This window comes from Lethenteron reissneri, chromosome 22 (assembly GCF_015708825.2).
Source record: "Lethenteron reissneri isolate LAM-NWPU_2019-01 chromosome 22, ASM1570882v1, whole genome shotgun sequence".
In the NCBI taxonomy this organism is placed as follows: Eukaryota; Metazoa; Chordata; class Hyperoartia; order Petromyzontiformes; family Petromyzontidae; genus Lethenteron; species Lethenteron reissneri.
Genome location: NC_083800.1, coordinates 6,106,576 through 6,130,487, shown reverse-complemented (window position 1 = coordinate 6,130,487; position 23,912 = coordinate 6,106,576). Strand labels below are relative to the sequence as shown.

At 46.4% G+C, this 23,912-nt stretch overlaps 1 protein-coding gene across 2 annotated transcripts in view; it reads right to left on the bottom strand.

The window, feature by feature from the left end:
• FGFRL1 (fibroblast growth factor receptor like 1) overlaps nt 1-11,264 on the bottom strand; it is a 102,811-nt gene extending 91,547 nt beyond the window's left edge. For both annotated transcript variants that reach the window (XM_061556467.1, XM_061556468.1), the window contains exons 1-2: nt 10,593-11,264; nt 7,895-8,040 (exon numbers count right to left, since the gene is read on the bottom strand). In XM_061556467.1, coding sequence (XP_061412451.1) covers nt 7,895-7,988 — 94 coding nt within the window. In that variant the 5' untranslated portion in view covers nt 7,989-8,040; nt 10,593-11,264. The remainder of the gene's footprint in view (nt 1-7,894; nt 8,041-10,592) is intronic.
• Between the last annotated feature and the right edge of the window lie 12,648 nt (nt 11,265-23,912).

Genomic DNA, 23,912 nt, shown 5'->3' with positions numbered 1-23,912 from the left:
GGCTTGCTGGCTGGCAGGCTAACATGATGACCGACTGGCCAGCTAGCTGGCTGACCAGCTGACTGGCTGACTGGCTTTGCTGGCTGCCTGGCTGACTGTCTGGTTGGCAGACTGACTGGCTGGCTGGTGGCTTGCTGGCTGCCTGGCACGCTTGCTGGCTTGCTGGCTGGCAGGCTAACATGATGACCGACTGGCCAGCTAGCTGGCTGACCAGCTGACTGGCTGACTGGCTTTGCTGGCTGCCTGGCTGACTGTCTGGTTGGCAGACTGACTGGCTGGCTGGTGGCTTGCTGGCTGCCTGGCACGCTTGCTGGCTTGCTGGCTGACAGGCTAACATGATGACCGACTGGCCAGCTAGCTGGCTAATCAGCTGACTGGCTAACTTGCTGCCCGTGTGAGGCTGCAGAAAACATCGGCCAACGTAATTTCCTCCTAAGTTGGTGTAATTTCGAAAAGATCCTGGAGTGGTGCAATTTAAATAATTATATAGCTCTGCTCACGCTAAGTACTCAGTGATTATGTTAATTCAAGGGCTTGCACAGAACACGTTAGCGTGTGAGTACTCTACACTTAAAAAAGCCTTGCGTGATGGTAACAACCTTGAACCAAAAGTCAAAGCAGCTGAGCCTCTCCAGGACATGCCTTGTGTACGAAACATTGGAGCTTCACAAATCAAGAAATGCGCACAAGAGAGGCAGCCTCGCTGCCAGAATGCGGCATGGTCCTGATAGGAAGTGGCGATATGGAGAGCACATGGCCTTGTCGTTTCATTGAAAGCTGTTAAAGGGATACTCATCAGTAATAAAACAGCGCCTATTATGAGGGTCACCTCCTCCGTTACATCAGATACGTAGCGTTTTTCAAACCACAGAGGTCCTGGGCTACAACGGGACAGGATGTTATGCAATAAAAACTTCTGTTTACTCCGGAATTATACAGGGAGTGTCTTATCAGTTATCACCAATGCTCAGAATGAACTTATGGTTAGATTTTACAAGTAGATAGGTTAGCTGCCACGCAACCGGAACTGCACTACATTAACTCGAAGCCAGTTTTGGAAGGTTTAAAAATATGTATTTTTAGAGACCCGAAGAAAATTGCACGTCGAGGGAAATGACCGTCTCCGAGATTAGTGTCGCAGGCTTTAGGTGATTCGGGGCTGTAGCACACGAGATACAAAACATGTACCAGGGTCTCCTTTGCAGATAAACAAACAAAAAACAAGTAACTCTCATGTTCATCATCCCCATGCTGACGCGAGCGTTCGTTACCTCCTCTGGTCTCCTTTGAAAACCAAACGATTGGTCTCAATGGGCTCTCACTGGGTTAGTGGGTGGTGGGTGAGTTGGGGGGGGGTCGCTCCTTCTCCTGTGCTTCCTCTATAATCTGACACTTCCTTCCATGGGCCATCCGAGGTCTTGACTCCCTGCCCCCCCCCCCCCCCCCGTTCAAGTCCAGGCTCAAGTCTGTCCTATTTTTCCCCTGCCCTATGATTGGTTGGTTTTCTTTCGGGGGGTGGGGGTGGACCCACCGATATGTTCTCCTTTTCTGCAGTCATACTCTTAGGTTTTTTCGGTAAAGTCACGTAGGTAAAAAATAAAATTAAAAGTTAATAAAAGTAATAATGGAAATAAAATAAAATAATAATTTTGTACTTTATTTCCAAAAAATAAAATTAAAAGTTAATTAAAGTAATAATGGAAATAAAATAAAATAATAAATTTTTATTTCCATTATTACTTTTATTAACTTTTAATTTTATTTTTTAGATAAATAAATTTTTATTTCCATTATTACTTTTATTAACTTTTAATTTAATTTTTTACCTACGTGACTTTACCGAAAAAACCTAAGAGTATGAATCCTTGCAGTCACAAAAGCTTCAAATCTAGAATTCTGCAGTCATGTGCACGTTTCGATGTCTTATTCAGTGGTTTGAGATGCAGTTGCATCGTCTAAGCCATTAGATACAAATCCGAAATGTTTTCGTTACGGGTTACGTCATCTGTCCACTGCCCTGCGGGTGCGGTGGTGGCGCACTGCAAACTAAAGCCTCCCACCTGAGTTTGATTCCGGGCCATGACTAATGTGAGCGCCAAGTCAAATCTGGACTGGTGGAACGACAAAGCGCTGTAAAGTCGCGTTATTTAAGAGACAGACATTAAGACCAATGCTCACTAATGTGCATATGTTCATTTTGACCTGCATTGTGTAAATACAGAGCAAAATATACCAGCAGCAATGATACACCGTCCGAAGGTGCTGAATACATCGGGGTAAGGTAATAGCGGTTGCCTTCCGGTGTGAGTTACGTGGATGACATCAGCGCATACGCCATTGCGGTCAAACAATAGCGATTGTTCCAATTGCGTGACGATTTTTTTTGTTATCGTCGTTCTCGTGGCAGTCTTAAACGAGGGCTTTTGCCCGTGAATTTGCCTTCCCGTGAGTAATGCCGACTTTGTCGTGAGAAGGTTGAACACCATCGGCGCTTTTCCACACCCTGCTCCAGTCTGATGTGCGGCCCAAAAAAAACCTCTGCAGAAGCGGCGGCGGGGAGTCGGAGGGTGTGAAAACGCACGCCCGCTATTGTATTTGGAAGGAAAGTCGAGAGCCGTAGCACATTTCTCTCGTACTGTGTTGACGCAAGCGGAAACGCAAAGTCCAATTAATTGATGAATGCCAGAAACTGAATTCCAACGGCCCCACATTATGTGTGCTCGGTAAACATAGCGAGGCAAAAGAAATCCAAACCCCCCCCGAAAAAATATCCATCAGCATGTTTTGGTTGCCAGAAGACTTGCGAGTCATTTAAAGTCAAAACGCACGAGGTTGAGCAGAATAACCATCAGGTTCTGTGTTCGGAGCAAGCCGAGACTCGCGTGCAAAAATGACACGTCTATACATTTAAATGTACATTTTTTAAAATATATATTTTGAAAGATAAAACAAAACAAGAGAGTTTGGAAACCATGAATAATAAAGAATGTTCTGGATCGTTTCGTATTTTTTTTGACTGCACAAATCGTAAGTTTTTCTTTCACGGTCATTTACGACTGACCGTAGATCTAAAGTTGAAGTATTTAAGTGCACATTTACAATAATATGACGTGAAGAGGTGGCATTATGGTCTAAATATGTGCATAAGTACAAGTGTTAAGCACTTCACTTGAAATGTATTTAAAAGTGTATCTAATAAATATATCTTTATTAAATATATGTGTAGGATATTACTTTTTTTCCCCCTGGCCTCATTACCTCAGTGACACACAATATGCCCCTGCCATGTAAAACCGAGCATTTAAAATCAGTGAAATGCTACACTGCCGGACATCCTTGCTAAGCAGCATAAGTAGGGCATATGTAAAAAAAATCGTATTAAATCAAACAAAATAAATAAATAACCAACTATGTCCACCCCCCCCCTACCGCTATTGAATATAAATGTCTTCCAAAGTACCGTAATTGCTCCCTCTGCTCTCCATGTCGTTATAATTGTCGGCTATCGTCTTTGGCAATCTCGGTGACCTCCATGGTACATGTGTGTAAAAACCCACTTTATTACAGCCGTCACCTCATAACACTTGGGACTACTGCTCCTGGGCTGTTTCGTTACTTTATTACTTGCTGATATACGCTCACTTTGACACTTGACTTAAAATAAACTAGGTGACTTTTTGAACCTCCTCGTCTCCTCTCTTCCGAGGCACAGGGGATGACGAGAGAGTACAATTGTAAACACCGATTACACAGGTCAACACACTTTTTCTGGCATAAGGTATTCCAACGGGTTTAAGGTAATTTTGGGGTGCTGATTCCAAATCTGGCATCAGTGTGTGTCTATCACATCAGGTTTTTGAGATATCAAATATTGCATTTTCAATCAAAACTGCAGAAGAAAAATATTAAATAAATGTGGATATCTACATAAAATTATATTATAAACACACTCTCCTAAAAATACAGCACCATATTTTAACACTAAAGCAGTCACTGACTCGCAACAACTTGCAATCATAAGTGACAGAGTTAATTTCGGGTAAAATCAATGAAATGGGGTATGCCGATAGCATAAAAATGAGATGTGATAGAGCAAATCTGAGATCAGATTTGGAATCAGCACCCTGAAATTAGTCTAAAACAGCTGCAAAAGTCCAGGCCAGAAAAAAAAGTTTTTTTTGTTGACAGTGTTATTTTCCCCCCTCACATTTATTCTTAATAGAAAGTTGACCAAATTGGAAGTAAAATTCACTGACATATCTTTAGATTTCCAAGCAGCAATTTCCATCAAAGCGTGTGAGCAGCGTGGCTTATTACGCCTGCAAAAAAAAAATCAGTGATCAGAAGTGGCGATATGAAGCGTAAATGAAACATTTTAGAACAATAACGGAAAACAGTGCCGTTTCCATCGCGCTATAATGTTTTTACAAAGTCATTACATTTTGCACCGGTTCCAATAAAATTGGTAAAATTGCGAGATGAAGTCATCGTGCCAATGGGAGCTTTTATTCTTCGCCTTTTGTTTTTTTCCCCGTGAATTTTCACATGGAATTCACCTGGGTGCCAGCCAACCACTTTGGCTAATGGAGCAATGTGGCAGCCCTCTGTGTGTGCAATGGAAAACAGGTTTGGGCGGCACCCCACTTCCACAGCCCATTCCCAACCTCTCCACTTCCCCAGCTCCTCATTCTCTCCCTCTTACCGCACACTCCCCTCTCCTCCTCCTCCCAGCCTCCCCGAGCCTACTCAGCCCCCTGCACACCCACCTCTATACCCTCAACCCCCCGAATCTCTCCCCCAAAACCCCCTACCTACCACCTGCCCTACCCTCTCTCAAATCTCAACTTCCACCAGCACTCTCAACCCCTTCCATTAGGCAAAATCAAGAGGCACTGTTTTTTTTTAATAGCTGTTAATAACGATACAAACATGGAATTACTCATGTGAGACTTGATTATTCATAATGTAATTATGCACTCAAAAGGTTTACGAATGTTATAGTCAAGCTCATGGAATGGACAGAACTTGACTGACAAGACGGAGCAAGTGGGAAACGTTACAGACGAGACGGTAAAAAAATAAAAATAGGCAAAAAAAAGAATGGACTCTGTAACCTCATTACAACTCTGAATCGCATTATATGCTATTAATTATTGCAACGCTAACAAAAATATATTTACAATTTTTGGTTAAAAGTTCGCCAAACGACACCCGTCGAGGCCACTTCGTGCCCAGCACGGCGTGCTTTGGAAAACGTCAACTTCAAAGAAAACATCAACTTGGAAAACATCAACTGGAGAAAACATCAACTTGGAAGAAAACATAAACTTGGAAAACAGCAACTTGGAACAAAACAACTTTGAAAACATCAACTTGTAAAACATCAACTTCGGAGAAAAAAAATCTCGCCCTGCGTGTTGGAAACCACCTTAGACCGCACAGTTTTCCCCCGTATAGCTCAAGACAGACCACAATCAACGCTCTTCTCCCCCTCGCTGGGATTGTGCAAGCCACGCGGCGTATTTAATTACGACGGTCAAAATCGTCGATTGACCGCCGACTCAACCATAACCCAATGCGGAGGCCCAGCTTTGAAAAAAAGAGCCCTTGAACTCGCCACGCATGAAAGCCGCGCCTGGTGGACGGTTCAACTATTAAGGAAACAAAATAGAACCATTGAATGGGCGACCACTGCAACACATCGCCATATATTAACGGCGCATATCAAGAGCTCATAACTGCCCGGTGCTGGCTGAAAGACGTCGCCTGTTTAAGAATGGCGAGAGCTGAGATGCACGTGTAACTCAAAGGGCTTGTAACGATCCAGGCGTAGCCAACGTGAATGTGGTCGTCACACGGAGTGAGGAGGCTCTCTGCAGTTTAAATAACCGTGTTTACAGGCAGCCGGTTTCAATTACGACATTGTGCACTTTTGTTTTCTTCCTGCTCAAGAGAAAGCCAGCCATTTGGTAGACATATGGGGGTCGTTTCGTCAATGTAAATGTTCTAACTTATTCCAATATATCTCCTGTCCGAGTCATATATTTCAAGGACATAAAGTAAGATTTGTTTTTGCTCCATAGATTTTTTTTAGCAGTTGTGCAGTCTTAGCTCTCTGATGTGTTTTCTGGTGATGGCGCAAAAATGTTGTTCTGGAAGAAGCTCCCAGAACGTGGAGTGAAACGTTGGACATCTTGCGGAACAACACGCGGTGCGGCCTGAAAACAGTCGTTTAAGAACGAGGCGAACTTGCTTTAATCGAGATGATCCACAGCTTCGATTGGGTTTGGCTGTATTCCCTGCCGGCTGCTCAACACAACTCATATTGAGAGCTGTGCGTGTTGTGTATTCGCGTTGGTCATTTTTAGACGTCAAAAAAAAACACATACAAGTGGCAGTGAGTGCTCATTTACCTCCCCTTATTAAATACGAGCACTCTATGGGGGGACATGTATTTCCTTATGTGGTACAATGTAGCAACACTATCGTCTCTTGCATTGAAGCCGTTTGTTTACCGGACGGGCAATTAAGATTTGTAAGTTGATTTATTTTTCTTTTGAGGCCATTGCATATCCACTGGGTATCGTTTAACGCACTGCGGTGCACAATGTTGTTTTGGAGCGAATCGCGTGGATTTTGTAGCGTTGCACTGATACACTCCTTCCATATTCACGTCTCCTCTGCCTGCCACCGTCTCTCCCCTATGCTGTCTTCATTCCGTACCTCTGCTACTAAATCGTCTCAACTCCCTCCCAGACCTGTAGCGTTCTGCACCTCTTGTTTACGAAAAAAAAGGAAGAAAAAATATTATTTGAATCCCACCGCCACTTCTCCTTCAAACGTTCCAGATGCTCACGTTTCTTCCACCCGGAGCGCATTGAGATGCGGTCGCATTCACACGCTTGCTAGGTCCGAGCTGTATTGTGATATACTGACAATGTTCAATTTGTGATGGAGCACTTAATTTAATGTACGCAGACACTGGTGCATACTTACGCTAACCCAATAATTGTTTTTGCATGTTTATTTTTTACGTAACTGTTATGAATGGCAGTATTTTTCTTGAGGATTCATACGGAAATGATGCAAGATTTAAGTACTTGCAGAGGAAAAAAGCTATTACTGTGATGACAGCATTGTCAGTGCGCTTTACTTTTGCAGCCGCATTCGTTTTGTGGGATGACCCCATTATTCTTAAAGGGCCTGCAATTTGACGACCGTGCATAAACGTTCACGCACAAAGAGACATATTTGTTATGTTGTTTTTGTCATTGCTTGCTACCAGGGTTCCACGTGGAAATGTCCTCTCCGTAGCCCAGTGGAACTTAAAAATCAGTGGCTGAAAAAGCTCCCAGCACGTGGATTGAAACGTCGGACATCCGGAGCGACACGCGGTACAACCCGACAACACGTCTTATAGCAACTGAATTAGAAATTAAAAAACATGAAAAAGTCAATAAAAATAAATATTTAATTTTGTTACCACAAGAAAACTTCCAAGTTCAGTTTTTGTTTTCCGTTCTCGGTATAAACTCAACAGAGTGTGCATGTAGAGTGCAAGACGAGATCCACTGTGCTCAAATACATTTGGAGTTAAAGGTCGCATTGGCTAATAGTTGACAATTCTTATTAGCTAATAATTGATCTATCATTAAGTCTAGTGGATTACAAGTCATATAATACTTCATGTAAGCTTTCCCCTGCACCCCTTCAACGCGTAAGTGTCGCACAAACACTGCAGGATAAATTCCACATTCCAATGACAGGGGCAATCCGTTGTACACCCACGATTGACCGCTCGCTGCGCGGTACAAACTTGCCAAGCGGTTCTCATTTTTATAGATTCCTGTAAAAATGATGATGATGATGATGATGGCGATGTCGATATGCCTACCTCGTGCTGCACCTCCCATCGTCCCAACCCACACGACCAGCATGATCACGGCGACCGACGTCGCTCGCCTGCTCCATGAGCACCAGCCCAGCATCGCAGAGCCTGCAAGCCGCTCTTTATCCAGGGCAGTTCACCTTTGTCTGCGCCTGCACGCCAACACAACGGAAAGGTGACACAAGGAAGAAGAATCGTCATGCACACGCATGGATTCTGCAGCGCTTGACAAAATGCGTGCATCTCCGAGATTTACTGTTCTTCATGAGCAGTACGGAAGCAGAGAGGTAGCTGACAGGGGGAAATGTGTTTGCCATACTAATAGTTCGTAATGATTTGCTCTGGTTTGTGTCTCCAAGCTTTTGGGTAACACTGATTAATTTGCCCAGTTTTCACCACGTTTATACTATCATTTGGTTGATATTGAATGATCGTTACAAGAGCTATCACCCCCCCCCCCGGCCTCATCTGCCCCCCCCCCCCCCCGTTACAGACAGACAGGGTTCGCACATAGGTGGCAATTCAACCTTAGCTATAAAACGTTAAATAAAAAAAACGCTGTCGCAATCCTGCCACACGCAGACTCCAATGAACTGTGGTGTACGACCGTGATTTTTTTGACGATGATTATTACAGATCGACCACAATGAGATTTTCGACAAGCGTCAGTCTCTGAGTTGGTCGCCCTTTCGTCACTTCAGAATATTTTATTTAAACTGGAGAAATCCGATGAGCTATGAAGCTCTTTTTCACAGATGTCCAGTGGGGCCACGGGGTCTCAGAACGTTACAACCAAAAACAGTAACAAAAAATTATGATAGTAGTGCAAATGGCCAAGAACAAATCACCCAAACACATACGAATAAAACTAAACCATCGCCATCCTTAGCGAGTATGGGCGCTCTTTCAGCCAAACTTATAGTCCCACGATAAAAAAGCCCTACCCAGGAAAAGCCATCATTGAGTCTCTAAGAGTGTTATTTCAGGAGGAGGGTCCTGCATTGAGATCGTGGTTGGAGGTTGGTTGCACATGTTTGTGCAATCATTTATGTTCCGTCGAAACTGTTAGCAAACTTTCATCGGTGTTGGTTAATCAATTTACACATTCACTTAACATTCACGGGAGTAAATATCCAGCGATTGTGCGTTATTCTTTATGAAGTAATATGACGTGTAATTCTGTAACCTTGGGCAAGTCGTGAGGTGTAAGTATGGCACTTATTGACAGGAAGAAACAGTCAAAAATGGAAACCATTGCTCGATCAAGTGAATTAAACATCTCATTCACATGTCATGCTAGGAGCTGATGTGTATAGTCATTGAAACAAACTCCTGTAGATAACAATAACAACCACGTTCGATCAAAGTGCACTAAAAGTTATATTTTGTAAAGACATCGTGACGATGGTGGTGGTGGTGGTGGCATTGATACCATCACATTTGGACTTTCTCAATATATCCACACCAAGGCAATTCACAGTAATAAAATACCCAACGCAATCGTCAATAACGCAACGTCGCCCGTTATATCAACTATAAATCTAAACTCTATAACAGGTGCCGCCGTTTGGCACGACGGGCCCTCCTCCATGTGCTATGCGGAAGGGCCACAGCCCGAAACGTCGCCCAGTGCATGTTATCCTTTCAAGGAACACGGATGTTATTTACCAAACGCGTCTAGATGTTTGTTGTTTGCGCATCATTGCCAACGCAGCAGGAGCAGCGCGAAATCATTTGTGTAATTGCCCCAATGCATGAGTGAAACTTAAAAAAAACGCCGTTTGGTTCACCATTAGCCTAAATTTCGATTTAAAGCTTTCGTGACTGCAGGGATTCATCTTCTTGGTTCTTTCGGTAAAGTCACGTAGAAGGGGAAAAAAAACATAATAAAATAATTATCACGACGTTTCGGCCACAACGCAAGCAGCCGTCCTCGGGTGAAGAACAGGTCTGTCGGAAAGACAGCGTCTGAATGACCATTAATTAGCCTGTTTGCATGCAGCGTGAGACGGCGACTTGAACTGAAGCGCAGAGGACGCTTTGACATCCGCATTTAAAAATAGCGCAAACTGCACCACCGCAGGAGCCATAGGCTGCTGTTCAATTACACTTGGAGGTTGCCGCCGTAGGGCGCGTGGTCAGCACACCGACTCGCGCACGCGGATGCCCAGAAGAGTGGGCGAAACAGCCGATGGTGCTGGAGGTTGCTGGCTTACTGGGAGAGAGGGAGCTAGGACGACTCAAACGTTTACCCCTCTGCCCCTAACCTCCGACTGAGATGACATACCCGAACAAGAGACAGAGATGGAGTGAGATGGCTTAAACGGAGGCAAAAGGTATAGAAGCGTCGGGAGATACAGACGAGACAGAGTTGTAGTCAATTGAGAGAGACAGCGATGGGAGTTAACAGAAGCGAGATACAGTCTGAATTGGGACGCGAGGTATTCACTCGACGCTTTTATGTTTATTATGGTTTTAATTTCAGCTGTTATTTGGTTCAATCTTACTTTTCAACTAATCCGGAGGCCCTTGAGCTGTTTGGGGCCCTGAGCTTTTGTTTGTTCTGCGTATGCCAAGCGCCAGCGTGTGCTAACGCTCACCTACATAACCCACGTGCCGCTCGCGCCTTCTCTCTTCCACCCCAATGCAACAAAAAAAATCACGACCCATTCATCCGGCTGCGCGCGAACGGGGGTCGACTCACCTCGTGCGGACTGGCACGCAGCGGGAGCCCCGAGACTTTTAAAAGACAACCTCCCGGCGCTTGAGCAGAACCGAAGGCGTCAGTCACAGCACGCGTCCTCGGCAAAGCAGCGGCGCTGCGCATACGTTTTTTGTTTGTTTGTTTCAAAGTTGATCGCGTTGCAGCGACTTGAGAGATAGAGAGTGAGAGACGGAACACGAGGAGCGGGATGAGACGACAGAGCGCGTTGGCTATAAGGACGAGTCGCAGAAGACGACGAAGTAGACGCGAGACGGTGCACGCAGGCGTCGAGGCTGGAGTTTGGCTGAATCCGTGGCAGGAACGCAGAGGTGCGTGCGGCCGGCGTTACCGCGCCGATCGCGGCACCACTTCTTCGATCTCGGGGCCTCGGCGGCGGTGCCGGCAGCAGCAGCAGCAGCAACAGCAGCCCGTGGCCACGGGGCCATGGAGCGGGGTTGAGCCTCCTCCAGCTCTTGCCAGCCGTCGCCGCGATGTCCGAGGACGAGGAGAAGGAGACGGGACGCGGGCACGCGGCGTGCGCGACGCGCGCGCTGCTAACGCGCGGGCTGACGAGCCGACACCCTCGCGAGTAAAAGTGCCACTCTTTGACAGTTGTCGTAGACCCGGTTCCCTTTTCGCCGGTTTTGAGGACATGAGGATGGAGAGGTGGGGGTGGAGGGGATGGTGGGGTAAGAGTTGGTGGGGGGGAGGATGACGGGGGGGGGGGGGGGGTGAAAGAAGGGATGTTTGGGAGGGAGGAAAGGGGGGGGTTAGGTGAGAATGGAGAGAGAGGAGAGACACACACGCGCACGCACGCACGCGCGCGCACACAAGCAAGGTAGGTGCTTGGGTTGTTTGGTTGGACGCTACAGCTCACAGTCTGAAACCGCGCCTCCCTCCCCCTCCTCGTGTGCAGACTTCGCTCCCCCCCGTCCCTCCCGACGGCTCCCAGCCTCCTGCCGCAGCCACACGCGCCCCCTCTGCTCTCCACGATGAACTACAAAAGAGCGAAGCTGCTCCACTGTTCGCCGTTTTTGCGGCTGCCCCGTTGTGCCGCGCTGCGATGCGCTCTCGGGTTGGAGCGCGCGTTTCTCCGTGTTATTTTCTGACGCATCTCTCTCTCTCCCTCTCTCCACGTGCTAATTCAGGCAGTTCCGTGCCGATAATTACACGAATTCAAATAAATGTTGAAGCCATGTGTATGCGTGATTTTTTTTTCTCTCTCCATAAATTGTGCTCTACTCCAGTGAAATGCTATTTGGGGAAAGTTTGATGGAACGTATACAACTTTAGCCGTACTTTCGATATAGTGGCTTACTTTGCAATCGGGATAGAGATGCACACAACACGTGATTTATATTTTGTCCAATAAATGCGTTCGACCACGACCATATCATCCGGAATGCGCTCGATCTCGTCCGATCTCGGAAGCTTTCAGTGCGGTTGAGCCTAAAGAGCGTTACGACGGGAGAAACCCACGCACAACCAGCGGCATAGGCTGATGCGAGGCCACGTTTGCGGGAAGCAAAGGGCAGTGCAGCATATTTCATCGTTGTACAGTACTTCTGTGCCTCCACGTCTATGCTTCCCTCCTTCACCAAACCCCTACTCGCCATGAGCGTGGGGGGTAGTGTGATCAAATAATCACCGTTAAACGCATGGCGTGTGGAGGCCCTCATCCAGCAGCGGATTGACAAAGGGCTGTGATGTTTGTTGTATTATTGACACCAGGTAACACAGCACCGAACTCAATGGCTTTCCATCGGCTTGAGCGTCACACTTTATTGGAGGCGAATCACCAACGATAGGCAGGGCATCTCCTTTAAGCGTTTAACACAAGACATAAAAGCAATCTAAGAACGTTAACGTGATCCTATCTCGCGCGTAAATCCACACAATCTACTTCCGGACGTGATTATTTGTGTCTCCGCGTTCGATATGTTAGATTTTCGGATGTTTCTATTTATTGATGAGTGTCACGTTTCAGATTTCTATCCCTTTAACGTCATTAGAATATATCTATGTAAGTACATAAATCAGGCAGGTCACGATCGCCAATATGTATTAGATCTTTATATATGTGGTGCGTGCGTGCTAGGATGCATGTGAGTGTGTATATATGGGGGAGCGGTGGTGTAGTGATGAGCATGCACTGCACTTCGAAGCCGGCGATCCGAGTTCGATTTCTGGCCACCGCTCTCTCACCGCAGTGACAAGTGATCATCTGAACTGGTCCTGAGCTTCTTCGAGGTCGACTCAGCCTTAAATGTGTATCTCTGATGCGATGCGTAAACATCAACGCTGCCAGCTATGCCACTGGTCACACCAACTCCTAATGCGTCCTTCTGACCTTAATCCTTAATCGGTGCAGGACATAAAGGTTAATCGTTGTGCCGCGTATATGCATCCTGTTGCACGTGCATTATTTCACGCATGTACGACGTAATATATTGTGCATACGTGTATTTGCATTCGCTATATTGCAGCGCCAATCGGCATTCTTCTTCTTGGTTCTTTCGGTAAAGTCACGTAGAAGGAAAATAATAAAATAATAAAAATAAAACATAATAAAATAATTCTCACGACGTTTCGGCTACAACGCAAGCAGCCGTCCTCAGGTGGTGTTTCATTCTTCACCTGAGGACGGCTGCTTGCGTTGTAGCCGAAACGTCGTGATAATTATTTATTATGTTTTATTTTTATTATTTTATTATTTCCCTTCTACTGTGACTTTACCGAAAGAACCAAGAAGATGAATCCCTGCAGTCACGAAAGCTTTAAATCGAAATCGGCAGTTTGTTCTCCTGCGCCCAGATATACATACAAGCCACTGAAAACCATTTCTGACATTCCCACAGACCGTAAGTCGCATGCAGAGAACGCGGTTTCTATCAAAGGAAAGAATGTAGTTTTCAAGTTTCATATTCTTATTTTAACTGCGGCTATTTGTCTCATGATCGCATGGCGTGTCACCCGTTCATTGACAATTCAGCGATAGACAGTGAATGCTCCATTATGTTCAGGATTATTTAGTGCATTGCAGCTTTACTTGTGTAGCCTACCCTCAAATGTTAGGAAGCACGTGGGAGAAAACGCAATGTATAATCCAGTGGAACAAGGCTTGTGTGTGTTTTTTTCTTCGTCTACTCAAAAGGATTATTTGCCATTAATTTACAAAAAGGTGCTATTGACGGGCGCCATTATACACATAACGGACTGTATGGGGTCAAAGTTCTCTTAGCGAGCGTCTATGAAACTCGGCACGGCCCACGAGGGCAGTTGCATTGTGTGGTCAGCACCACACCACGCCCGGCCGCCCCCGTGTCTCCCCAGTGTTGATGTTGTCACGGCGCAGTGGATACTCATTTTAATGCTGAGTCGACCTAGGGAGAGGCCCAGGACCAGATCGGATATTCGTCTGATGTTCGTAATGGTCGAACTCAGGTAGCTGGGTTTGTAGTGCAATACGTGTACCACGATACTACTGCTCCAGCCTATTTGTAAATATTTAACATATATAATCAGAACTACGTTCTTTATCTGCACATACAAATAAACACTTTTTTTTTGTCCATCGATCTATCTGATTTCCAGCAAAATATTTGCAGCAACGTTTGCAAGAAAACTATGGACCGATGTCGACATCCTCGGTCTCATTAATCAGGCTTTGCTACACAAATGCTGCTGGACTGGGCCGAGATATGTTTTTTTTTTTAAAAAAACAAAGATCCCCCGTATAGCCTTAACCGACCGTTGGTGCAATTGCCGTTAGCGAGCACCTATGAAGGCCAGAACGGCACACGAGGGGGTGGGTGGGCCAGGATCACGCCCGGCCGCCTTTGCCTTCCTAATGGCGATGTTTATTACGCACCTCACCAGGTACTCATTTAAGGCTGAGTCGACCTAGAGGAGGACAAGGACCGGTTCAGATAATCGTCACCGATGTTGGCCGTGAGCGGGAATCGAACTCGGGTCGTTGGGTTTGTAGCGCAGCGCGCTAACCGCTACACTACCGCTCCCCACACACACACACACAAACATTGATATCACATTTTTGAAGTAGATGTCTGAACCTGAGCAATTGTTCATTAGAACCCTACAGAGCCATGAATTAAATACATAAATAAATAGAACCCCGTTCATCTGCCCCCACATCAATTACATCTTCTCTCAGTCCTTCAGCATTTGGGGTTTTCAGAACAATGCTGATGGATCGTATAGGTCTGAAAAGGATTCTAGCTGAACAAATATATTTACGTGGAGGGTTGCGTGTGTATTTATTTATTTATGTTAGTGCCCACAATGCTCTTCAACCACGCATGAGTGATTTATTTAAATACTCTCCTATGTATGATGAAGCCGAAGCAAAATAATATTCGAATATAGGCTTTCTATTTTACATTGTGTAGGTGCGTTTGTTTATACAAGGGTCACCTCGATATTGTCTTTATTTGGTTCCTAAATAAAACATTTGTTCAATTTATACAACATTTTAGATATTCATGGGACTATCACGCACATTTCTTCGATGGCACACTGCTCTATTTTGGGCAATGTCCCTTCTTCATAGCAAAGAGATGATGGACAGGGCCGCTGACTAAGTTTTAAGGGTTGTAAACTGTGCACTTTACACTGTGGAGTCCTGATAAAACTGGAACATATCAAAAATATTGGTGATATTTCCACGTGTATACTTGTGCAGCTTCAGAAACATAATCACTCGGCTTTTTGTTTCGTAAATATAGGGCTGAATTTGTCCAAACAGTTTATTAGTTCATAAAAAAAAAAACATTGGTTGAACATGTATAAAGTAAATGACAATAAAAAAAATTTCACGTTACATTTTCAATCCGCTGCCGGTTGAAGGCGCCCTCCACACCGTGCCATTCACGAGGGCTGTTTGCCCCCCCTGCTTCAGCAGACTGCTCAGTGTGGGTTCATGAAGGAGTTCGACCAGGGCCGGTTCTGATATCACGCGCCACTGATGTTCGCCATGGCCTGGGTGTTCAACTCCGGTCGCCCGGTTAAGAGCCCCGCGCGTGGACCACCGCGTCGCCACTCCCCCGCACATGCTTACCTAACACCAGAGGTCGCAAACGGGTTTTGATTCCTTACCCGTACCCGGCCGCACCAAGGTCGCAAATGGGTACCCGTACCCGTACCCGGCCGCACCAGGGTCGCAAATGGTAGTCGTTTCCTACCCGTACCCTACCCGAAATAAGTGACAAACGGCTACTCACCAGTGACTCACGGCCTACCCGTACCCGGCCAGGTACGGGTAGCCGGGTATCGGGTAGGGTACGGGTATCGGGTACCCGGTTGCGACCTCTGCGTAGCACCCACAGGAAGACGAAATGGGAGACGCCAAATTGGAAGCATTGATCCCGCAAATTAAAAAATAGAGGAACCTGATTAACCAGTGGGGTCGATGCAATGATCTCGTGAAGATAGATTTTATTCATAACAATCCTTAAACGCCCACGGTGCTTTCTGTAAATGAACGCGGCAAACTTTTGACCCACCCCCCCCCCCCAAAATGGACCTTGATTTTTGTGAAGTTAATCAATGTACATATATATGCCTAACATTGATATGATGTCAGGGGGTAGAGTGGTTAGCGCGATGCGCTCTGAACCCGGAGTTCACTTCTCGGCCACGGCAAACACCGGTGGCGAGTGATATCTTAACAGACTGTCTGTCTGGTTTCCCCACATTTACCAACCCGCATTGACCAGCGTGGTGAAGTTACGGTCAATCAATCCTCACGACCGACGCGGCCTGATGAGGCCTTCATCTGGCACGAGATTGGCACGCACGTGTACAGCCTCCTTTCTTTGTCAAACCACTGCTGGATGAGGCCCTCTCCACGCCACACGAATCACGGGTTAAATTGGAACGTACTTGACCGCGATGATTGACAAAAGGGCTGTGAACGATTATCATTATTATTATAAATTGTTAAACGCTGACAGAATTAACAGCGGGTGGTTGACGTGAGGGACTGTAACTCCACAGGGACACTTTTTTAATGGCTGGGGAATTGATAACCGAGCTTAAAAAGATATTAGAACCAGCTCCAATGCCTTTGGGGAGATGAGGAGAACAGAAGCGCGGGGTCAGGGTTCAGTGTTATTGAAGATGGGATGCATGTGTGGAGTGGTTGGTGGTGACGTGGGTTCAAAAGCAAAGTTGTTCCTCGGGAATGGTTTGATGTTGGAAGTTGCTCCCGTAAGCACGTTCACAATCGCCTAGAGTAACCCACCGCTCTCCGCTTCAACGTAATTACTGTTGTATCTGCTCACCCCGAGCTACAAATGCTCTGATCGTGCGTTGTCTTTGTGCTGTTCGCCTTTTGGCGCTCTTCTCTGCTCTGACACTGGTGGTGAGACGAGGCCCTGAAGAAGGCTGCCGTCTCTGGTGTCGGCCAATCAGTTTCAAAGACAATGCATCACGTATTATCAGAGCAATGCTTGTTTACATGCTCACCACAAGTAGCTGTGGTTAATGCAGACACGATTCCTTGCAAAATGTTTCTATTTGGTGTTTTATTGCCAGAAAGGGGTAGCGCCGGATTATCATCGTAGCAAAAGTAGCTACATATGCTGCGGGCCCCGCACTTTCAAGGGCCCCGCTGCTAAATTCTTTCAAACTATCAATTCCGGTTCAGTCTATTACTATAGTGCTATACTGCCTTCAACTTTTATGAACGACTGGGTGTTTAAAGTGAGCGATTTGTTGTATTATCTGGCTGTATAGCAAATGAAAAAATACAATTACTTTACTATGCAAGTAAAAAAAATTGTGTTTAATATTTACGCGTTTTTAGGGCCCCTTTAGAACATATGCTACAGGCCCCGCACTAGCTTAATCCGGCACTGAGAAAGTGTAAAACATATTCTTACATTTTCACACTTGCTTATTGTATTCTTTATGTCCGTCGGTTTCAATTTACCAATTGAGGACGCGCAACGACAACCAATAAGCCAGTCGAGATATCTGGGAGCCTCGATAACGACAACGTGGCAGGCAAGGACAGGAATGTGCTCCAAGAATACCGCCTCCCGTGGAGATGGAGTGGTGAAATGAGATCGTGTGCTGATTTTCAAGGTAGGTCATTACAACGCAGCAGTGGCTTGATCGTTACTACTGCTGGTGATGACTGGGGAGTAATGTTGCTGCTGCTGCTGCTGCTGATGATGATATTAATGTAGAGCTATCAGTGCGCAAGGAATCGATTACGTCTAATAGAGAGGCAGTCACTCACGTGCCGTGCAGGGGGTCAAGCGAGAGTGCGCGGTATACGTGATGACGCACGCCTAGGTGCCTCTATATTGCCTATTGCGCACACACACGAAAGACAAAGATCCCCCGTGTAGCCTTAATAGACGGTTGGGGCAAGTGCTGTTAGCGAGCACCTATTAAGGCCGAGACGACACACGAGGGGGTAGGTGGCCAACACTACGTCCGGCCGCCTTTGTCTCCCCAGAGGAGATTTTTTTTTACACATCGCACTCCGTACCCATTTGAGGCTGAGTCGACCTAGGGGAGGGCCAGGACCAGTTCAGATAATCGCCAATGGTGTTAACCGTGAGCGGGAATCGAACTCGGGTCGCCGGGTTTATAGCGCAGCGCGCTAACCACTACACCACCGCTCCCCACACGCATGCACACACACACACCACACACACACGCACACACACACACGCACACACACACCACACACACACCACACACACCACACACACACCACACACATCATACACACACCACATACATACACCACACACACACCACACACCACACACACACACTACACACCACACACACACCACACACACACACCACACACCAATACACACACCACACACACACCACACACACACCACACACACCACACACCACACCACACACACCACACACACCATACACACACACCACACACACCACGCACACACACCACACACACACCCCACACACACACCACACACACACCACACATACACACACACCACACACACCACACATACACACACACACACCACACACACACACCACACACACACCACACACACCACACACACCACACACACACCACACACACACACACCACACCACACACACACCAAACACACACCACACACACACACACACACACCACACACACACACACACACACCACACACACACCACACACATCATACACACACCACATACATACACCACACACACACCACACACCACACACACACACTACACACCACACACACACCACACATATACACACACCACACACCAAATACACACACCACACACACCACACACACACCACACACACCACACACACACACACCACACACACCACACACACACACCACACACACCACGCACACACACCACACACACACCCCACACACACACCACACACACACCACACATACACACACACCACACACACCACACATACACACACACACCACACACACACACCACACACACACCACACACACACCACACACACACACACACCACACCACACACACACCAAACACACACCACACACACACACACCACACACACCACACACACACACCACACACCACATACACACACCACACACACACACCACACACACGCACACACACCACACACACCACACACACACCACACACCACACACCACACACACACCACACACCACACACACACCACACACACACCACACACACACCACACACACCACACACACACACACACCACACACACACACACCACACACACACCACACACACACCACACACCACATAAACACACCACACACCACACACACACACCACACACACACCACACACACACACCACACATACACCACACACACCACACCACACACACCACACACACACCACATACACACACCACACACACACACCATATACACACACAAGCACACGCGTGCGCGCACCGTGCCCCCATGGCACGCGTGCTGAGTGCAAACAGACGCGCTTGTGATTGATAGCTCAGCGGCAAAAGCCTGCGCGGCGTGTCTGCTGCTCACGAGTAAATCACACACGATCAGTCTGGCACGTCAAGGCGAGAGAGGGGTTTAATATACAAATGCGCTATAGTCCGACGCGTGAGATGGGGATTTTTTCCCCCCCTCCTCTGTCGCATATTACATAGCACTGTCACAGCTGGTGGTTTTAAGTGTTTCGATCGTGGAGGGTTTTGTTGACCATACTTCACCATGCTGGTCGGGGCGATTGGTGTGCGTGTGCCTAGCCAGTGTAGCCACTGCGATCTACAACACACTCGAGCCTCTTTGTCACGGCAAGGACAAAGTGCCCCAGTTCAAGACTTAATGTAGCGTCGGTTTGGGCTGGCAATTCATGCAGCAGTGGATTGAACATGGTTGATGATGATGATGATGTGTAGCAAGTGTTTCCACTCGAGTACAAGTTTCGGGAACTCTGATCTTGAACGCTGATCCGGAGATTATTTTGACACGACGCATCAATACGATCTAGAACGCAATAATAACGGATTAAGGATAGGCTTGCCCTTTACTCTCGTGGTAGTGCCTTACGCCGAAATTCCCCACACCAAGCCAGCCCAGCGGCATTCTGAAAATGACAGAGTGAGAGAACAAGCCCTGTCCAGTGTATCCATACGCAGCAAAGGGAGTGTTAATAAACACATTCTTGCGGAGGGAGCTGGTAGGAACGTTGGGTTGCTTGGTCAATGGCCTGCAGGGTCAATGGCGGCGTGGTGTGTTCCGCAAATATGGCCGACTGTGAGGGCGGGCACAAGCCGGCGTGAGTAGGTTAAACGTTGAGTTTTTAAGGGCATCACGGGGTGACCAGCCCCTCCCCACCCAGCCCCATCCTCTCCACCCAGCCCCACCCCTCCCACCCCCTACCCAGACCCACCCTCCCCAACCAGCCCCTCCCCACCCTCCCTTCCCCACCCAGCCCCTCCCCACTCTCTCCACCCAGCCCTATTAATTTTTGGATGCACAACGGACGGACACAATAATCCCCTTTGGGCTGGTGTAACCAGGAGGTTCCTACCAGTATAAGGCATAATCATGAATTTATCCACTGCTGGGACTAGGTTACCCCAAGCCGTAGCCCCTCATCGAAGTCCAGCGATGCAACGGTCCATTCTAGCATCTGCACACGAGCTGATTTCACGTTGCCGTCTCTGGGGTGGTGGTTCCCTTGGGCGTGTGTGAGTGGAGGAAACTGAAGTAGTCGTCGAAAATTCGGCCAAATTGTATTAACTGGCTGTCGTGGTATATATATATATACACGAGTATGTGACGGTAATTTTAAAAAGTGCAAACAAGGGAGTGCAGAAATCCAGTTATCCACTTATAGATTTTCGGGAAGGAATGGAAATCGGAGCATTAATACAATTCTTGACATGAAAAGTGTGTCATCTTTCCATATTCCTCAATCTGACTCCTGTCATCGCCGAAACCCTATCTAGCTTATCTCACTCTCCCTCCCATCCACGCACTCTCCTTACTCTCTCCTCTTATCGCACTCGACTCCCCTTCACGTCCTCCCCGCACCAGCAACGAAGGCTTTCTGTTGAATCCTCCGGTCAACCTTGGCTCAGTGGGAGATCACTCCTCTTTGTGCTGGACCCATAATGTGGAACTTCCAGCCCCCCCCCCCTTCCCCAGTTATACGTGCTTTTGACTTCATATCCCTGTTCAAGTCCAGGCTCAAAACTTTAATTTAGTTTTTCTCTGCCTATGACTGACTGGTTCGCTCTCTCTCGCTCCAAAAAGTCTACCGTACATCAATTGTTTCTGCATAGCGTCTTGAGATGCGGTCGCATTTAAACGCAATGTAAATCCATCCGTATTGTTGGCCGATTGCATTCCATCCCCATTGAGGCCGTTTCCTTTCTCCCTGAAGCCACTTAATAAGATTAGCAAATCGTTAAAATCCATAGGAAATGAAGATTTTTTTTTTCTTCCAGCGACAGCCGTAATTAGGGTCAACTGAGTTAGCCTACAAAGCGATGTATCATGTTGCGTTAGGTCGATGCTGAGGTCAGTAACTAATATAACCAGGGTTTAATTTCTCACTGGATATTTCTCGAAACAATTTGTAAATAGGGATTATATTATCAGTGTAAGGCACTACCACTGAAGTATAATATTGTACCCTACATTCCTATAATCGTATGAGAACCAAATTAGTCTAATGAGCGATATGATGAGATGGATGTGGTGTGACCAAAATAATTCCCGGAACGGCTTTCCGGACTATTTTCCGCCCGAAATTAAGCACTGACCTCCCTGAAGTGCCACACAAGGTACTTTATATTTCATTAGACATTGCACCATTGTCGCATATGCTCGCATTATGGACGACTGTGTTGTATAATTCCACTATAACGCATTGTAATATTTCCAACAGAGTATTTGGTACGGCGTGCAATCTATAGTTAAATAATGTGCTTCATTTTCTTGGCACTTACGGGGCACTGTTTCTTAAGAGGGAGTGCTCTCAACCCAAGAAGTACTCGTTCAGTGAGCCTCCCTTCATACCGCTGATGAGAACTGACATTGCCAAAACCGGCGCTGAGTTTGCGAGTTTTAACGAAGGCCTGCTTGCTGGCCCACGCGCACGCAGATCATTGCCGACCGCCGGAGTCAAACAACAGCTTTGTGCGCGTGCCCAGATACGGAGCGCGTGACCAAATCGCCCGCAATGAGCCGCACTTGTTCAGATCCCGGTGATCTGAGAAGCTCCGAGCAGCCGTGATTCTGCAGAGTCGTCTCGGTCGGCCGATCCGCGCGTCGTGGCGACTGCGGTGCCCGTTGCTGCTGACGCTGTGCGTGGGCAGACGAGAGCCACGTGCAGAACAACGGGGTATATGTTTGTTTAATATTCTTAGGTTTTTTCGGTAAAGTCACGTAGGTAAAAAATTTAAATTAATAAAAGTAAAATGAAAATAAAATAAAAATCGTGATAAAAATAAAAGAAAATCGTGATTTTTATTTTATTTTAATTTTACTTTTATTAATTTAATTTTTTTTACCTACGTGACTTTACCGAAAAAACCTAAGAATATGAATCCTTGCAGTCACGAAAGCTTCAAATCTAAAATTATATGTTTGTTGTACAGCGCTTCTATGCTCCCTGATTTCATCAAACTGCATCCACCGGCCTGGTGAAGTTATGGTCCATGAATCCCCTACGATACGAACGGCGTCGTAAGAGTAATCATCCAGCAGTGGATTTGGGTGGGGGAAGGGCCGGCATGTTTCCATATGCCATACCTGTCAACCCCTTATCAGTGCCTACCTTATTCCAGATCAATTTAGACCTTGATAATTGTTTTTTTACCCTTTTATCTGGCAACAAAACTGTCACTTTTTTTTTTACAAGGAGTCATGTTTGCATTGACCACAATACCTGCAGTCGGAATGCAAACAAAAAACACAACTCTGATAACGTATGCACTATCCTTGAAATTGATTGGTCCACACCCGAGACTGCTTTCTTTAGAGCCTAGTCTCACATGGTGTTGGACGAGATGACGCCAAAAGGCACACGAATTCAGACCTCATTGGTCACCCCGTGCCCTTATAAATATCAACGTTCATCCTACAAAGTCCCATCACGAGGAAGAAACACAAACAAATAGAATGTTGTCTTGCCCGTTTTGAAACGACTATACGCCGTATGGACCTGAAAACTCAATTTCCCTTTACAATAATACGGGGTAAACCGTATGGGTTGACTAGCATGCATATACAGTACTTGTAAATACGGAACTGTATTTAGAAGTGCTACCTATTTTATTATCACGTCACAACATCGGCTGCGGTGTAGACTAAGCAAACTCAACATATTCGTCAATAACACTGATCTAAAAGCAACATCGAACCGTGCATTTGTAATAGGCGACTTGGAGGGCATTGATCACTCTTCACAAGCGGACAAGATGATGGTGACGAATGTATTTAGTCCGTAGTCATTTGTGCTTGGGCACAACTGCTAACGCCAAAGTATCACCAACTCGGCGGTCAATGTCCCAGAGATTAATTCTAAATGTGCGAACTTATTTCACGCACGGGAGTCATTGGTGAACAATGACGCACGAATCTTGCGAATATAAAATAACCACGACGACATTTAAATCCATATTGTAACCGAGAGCTTTGCAAACATTCATTTATAAACTCATTCGATGGTAAACAATGCGATTTGCAGGAGTAATCAGCGAGCGCGAACAATGCACGCAGAGCATCCGTTGAATTTTTTTTTTACGTTTCTACTCGCGAGTGAGAGATACCTCGCAA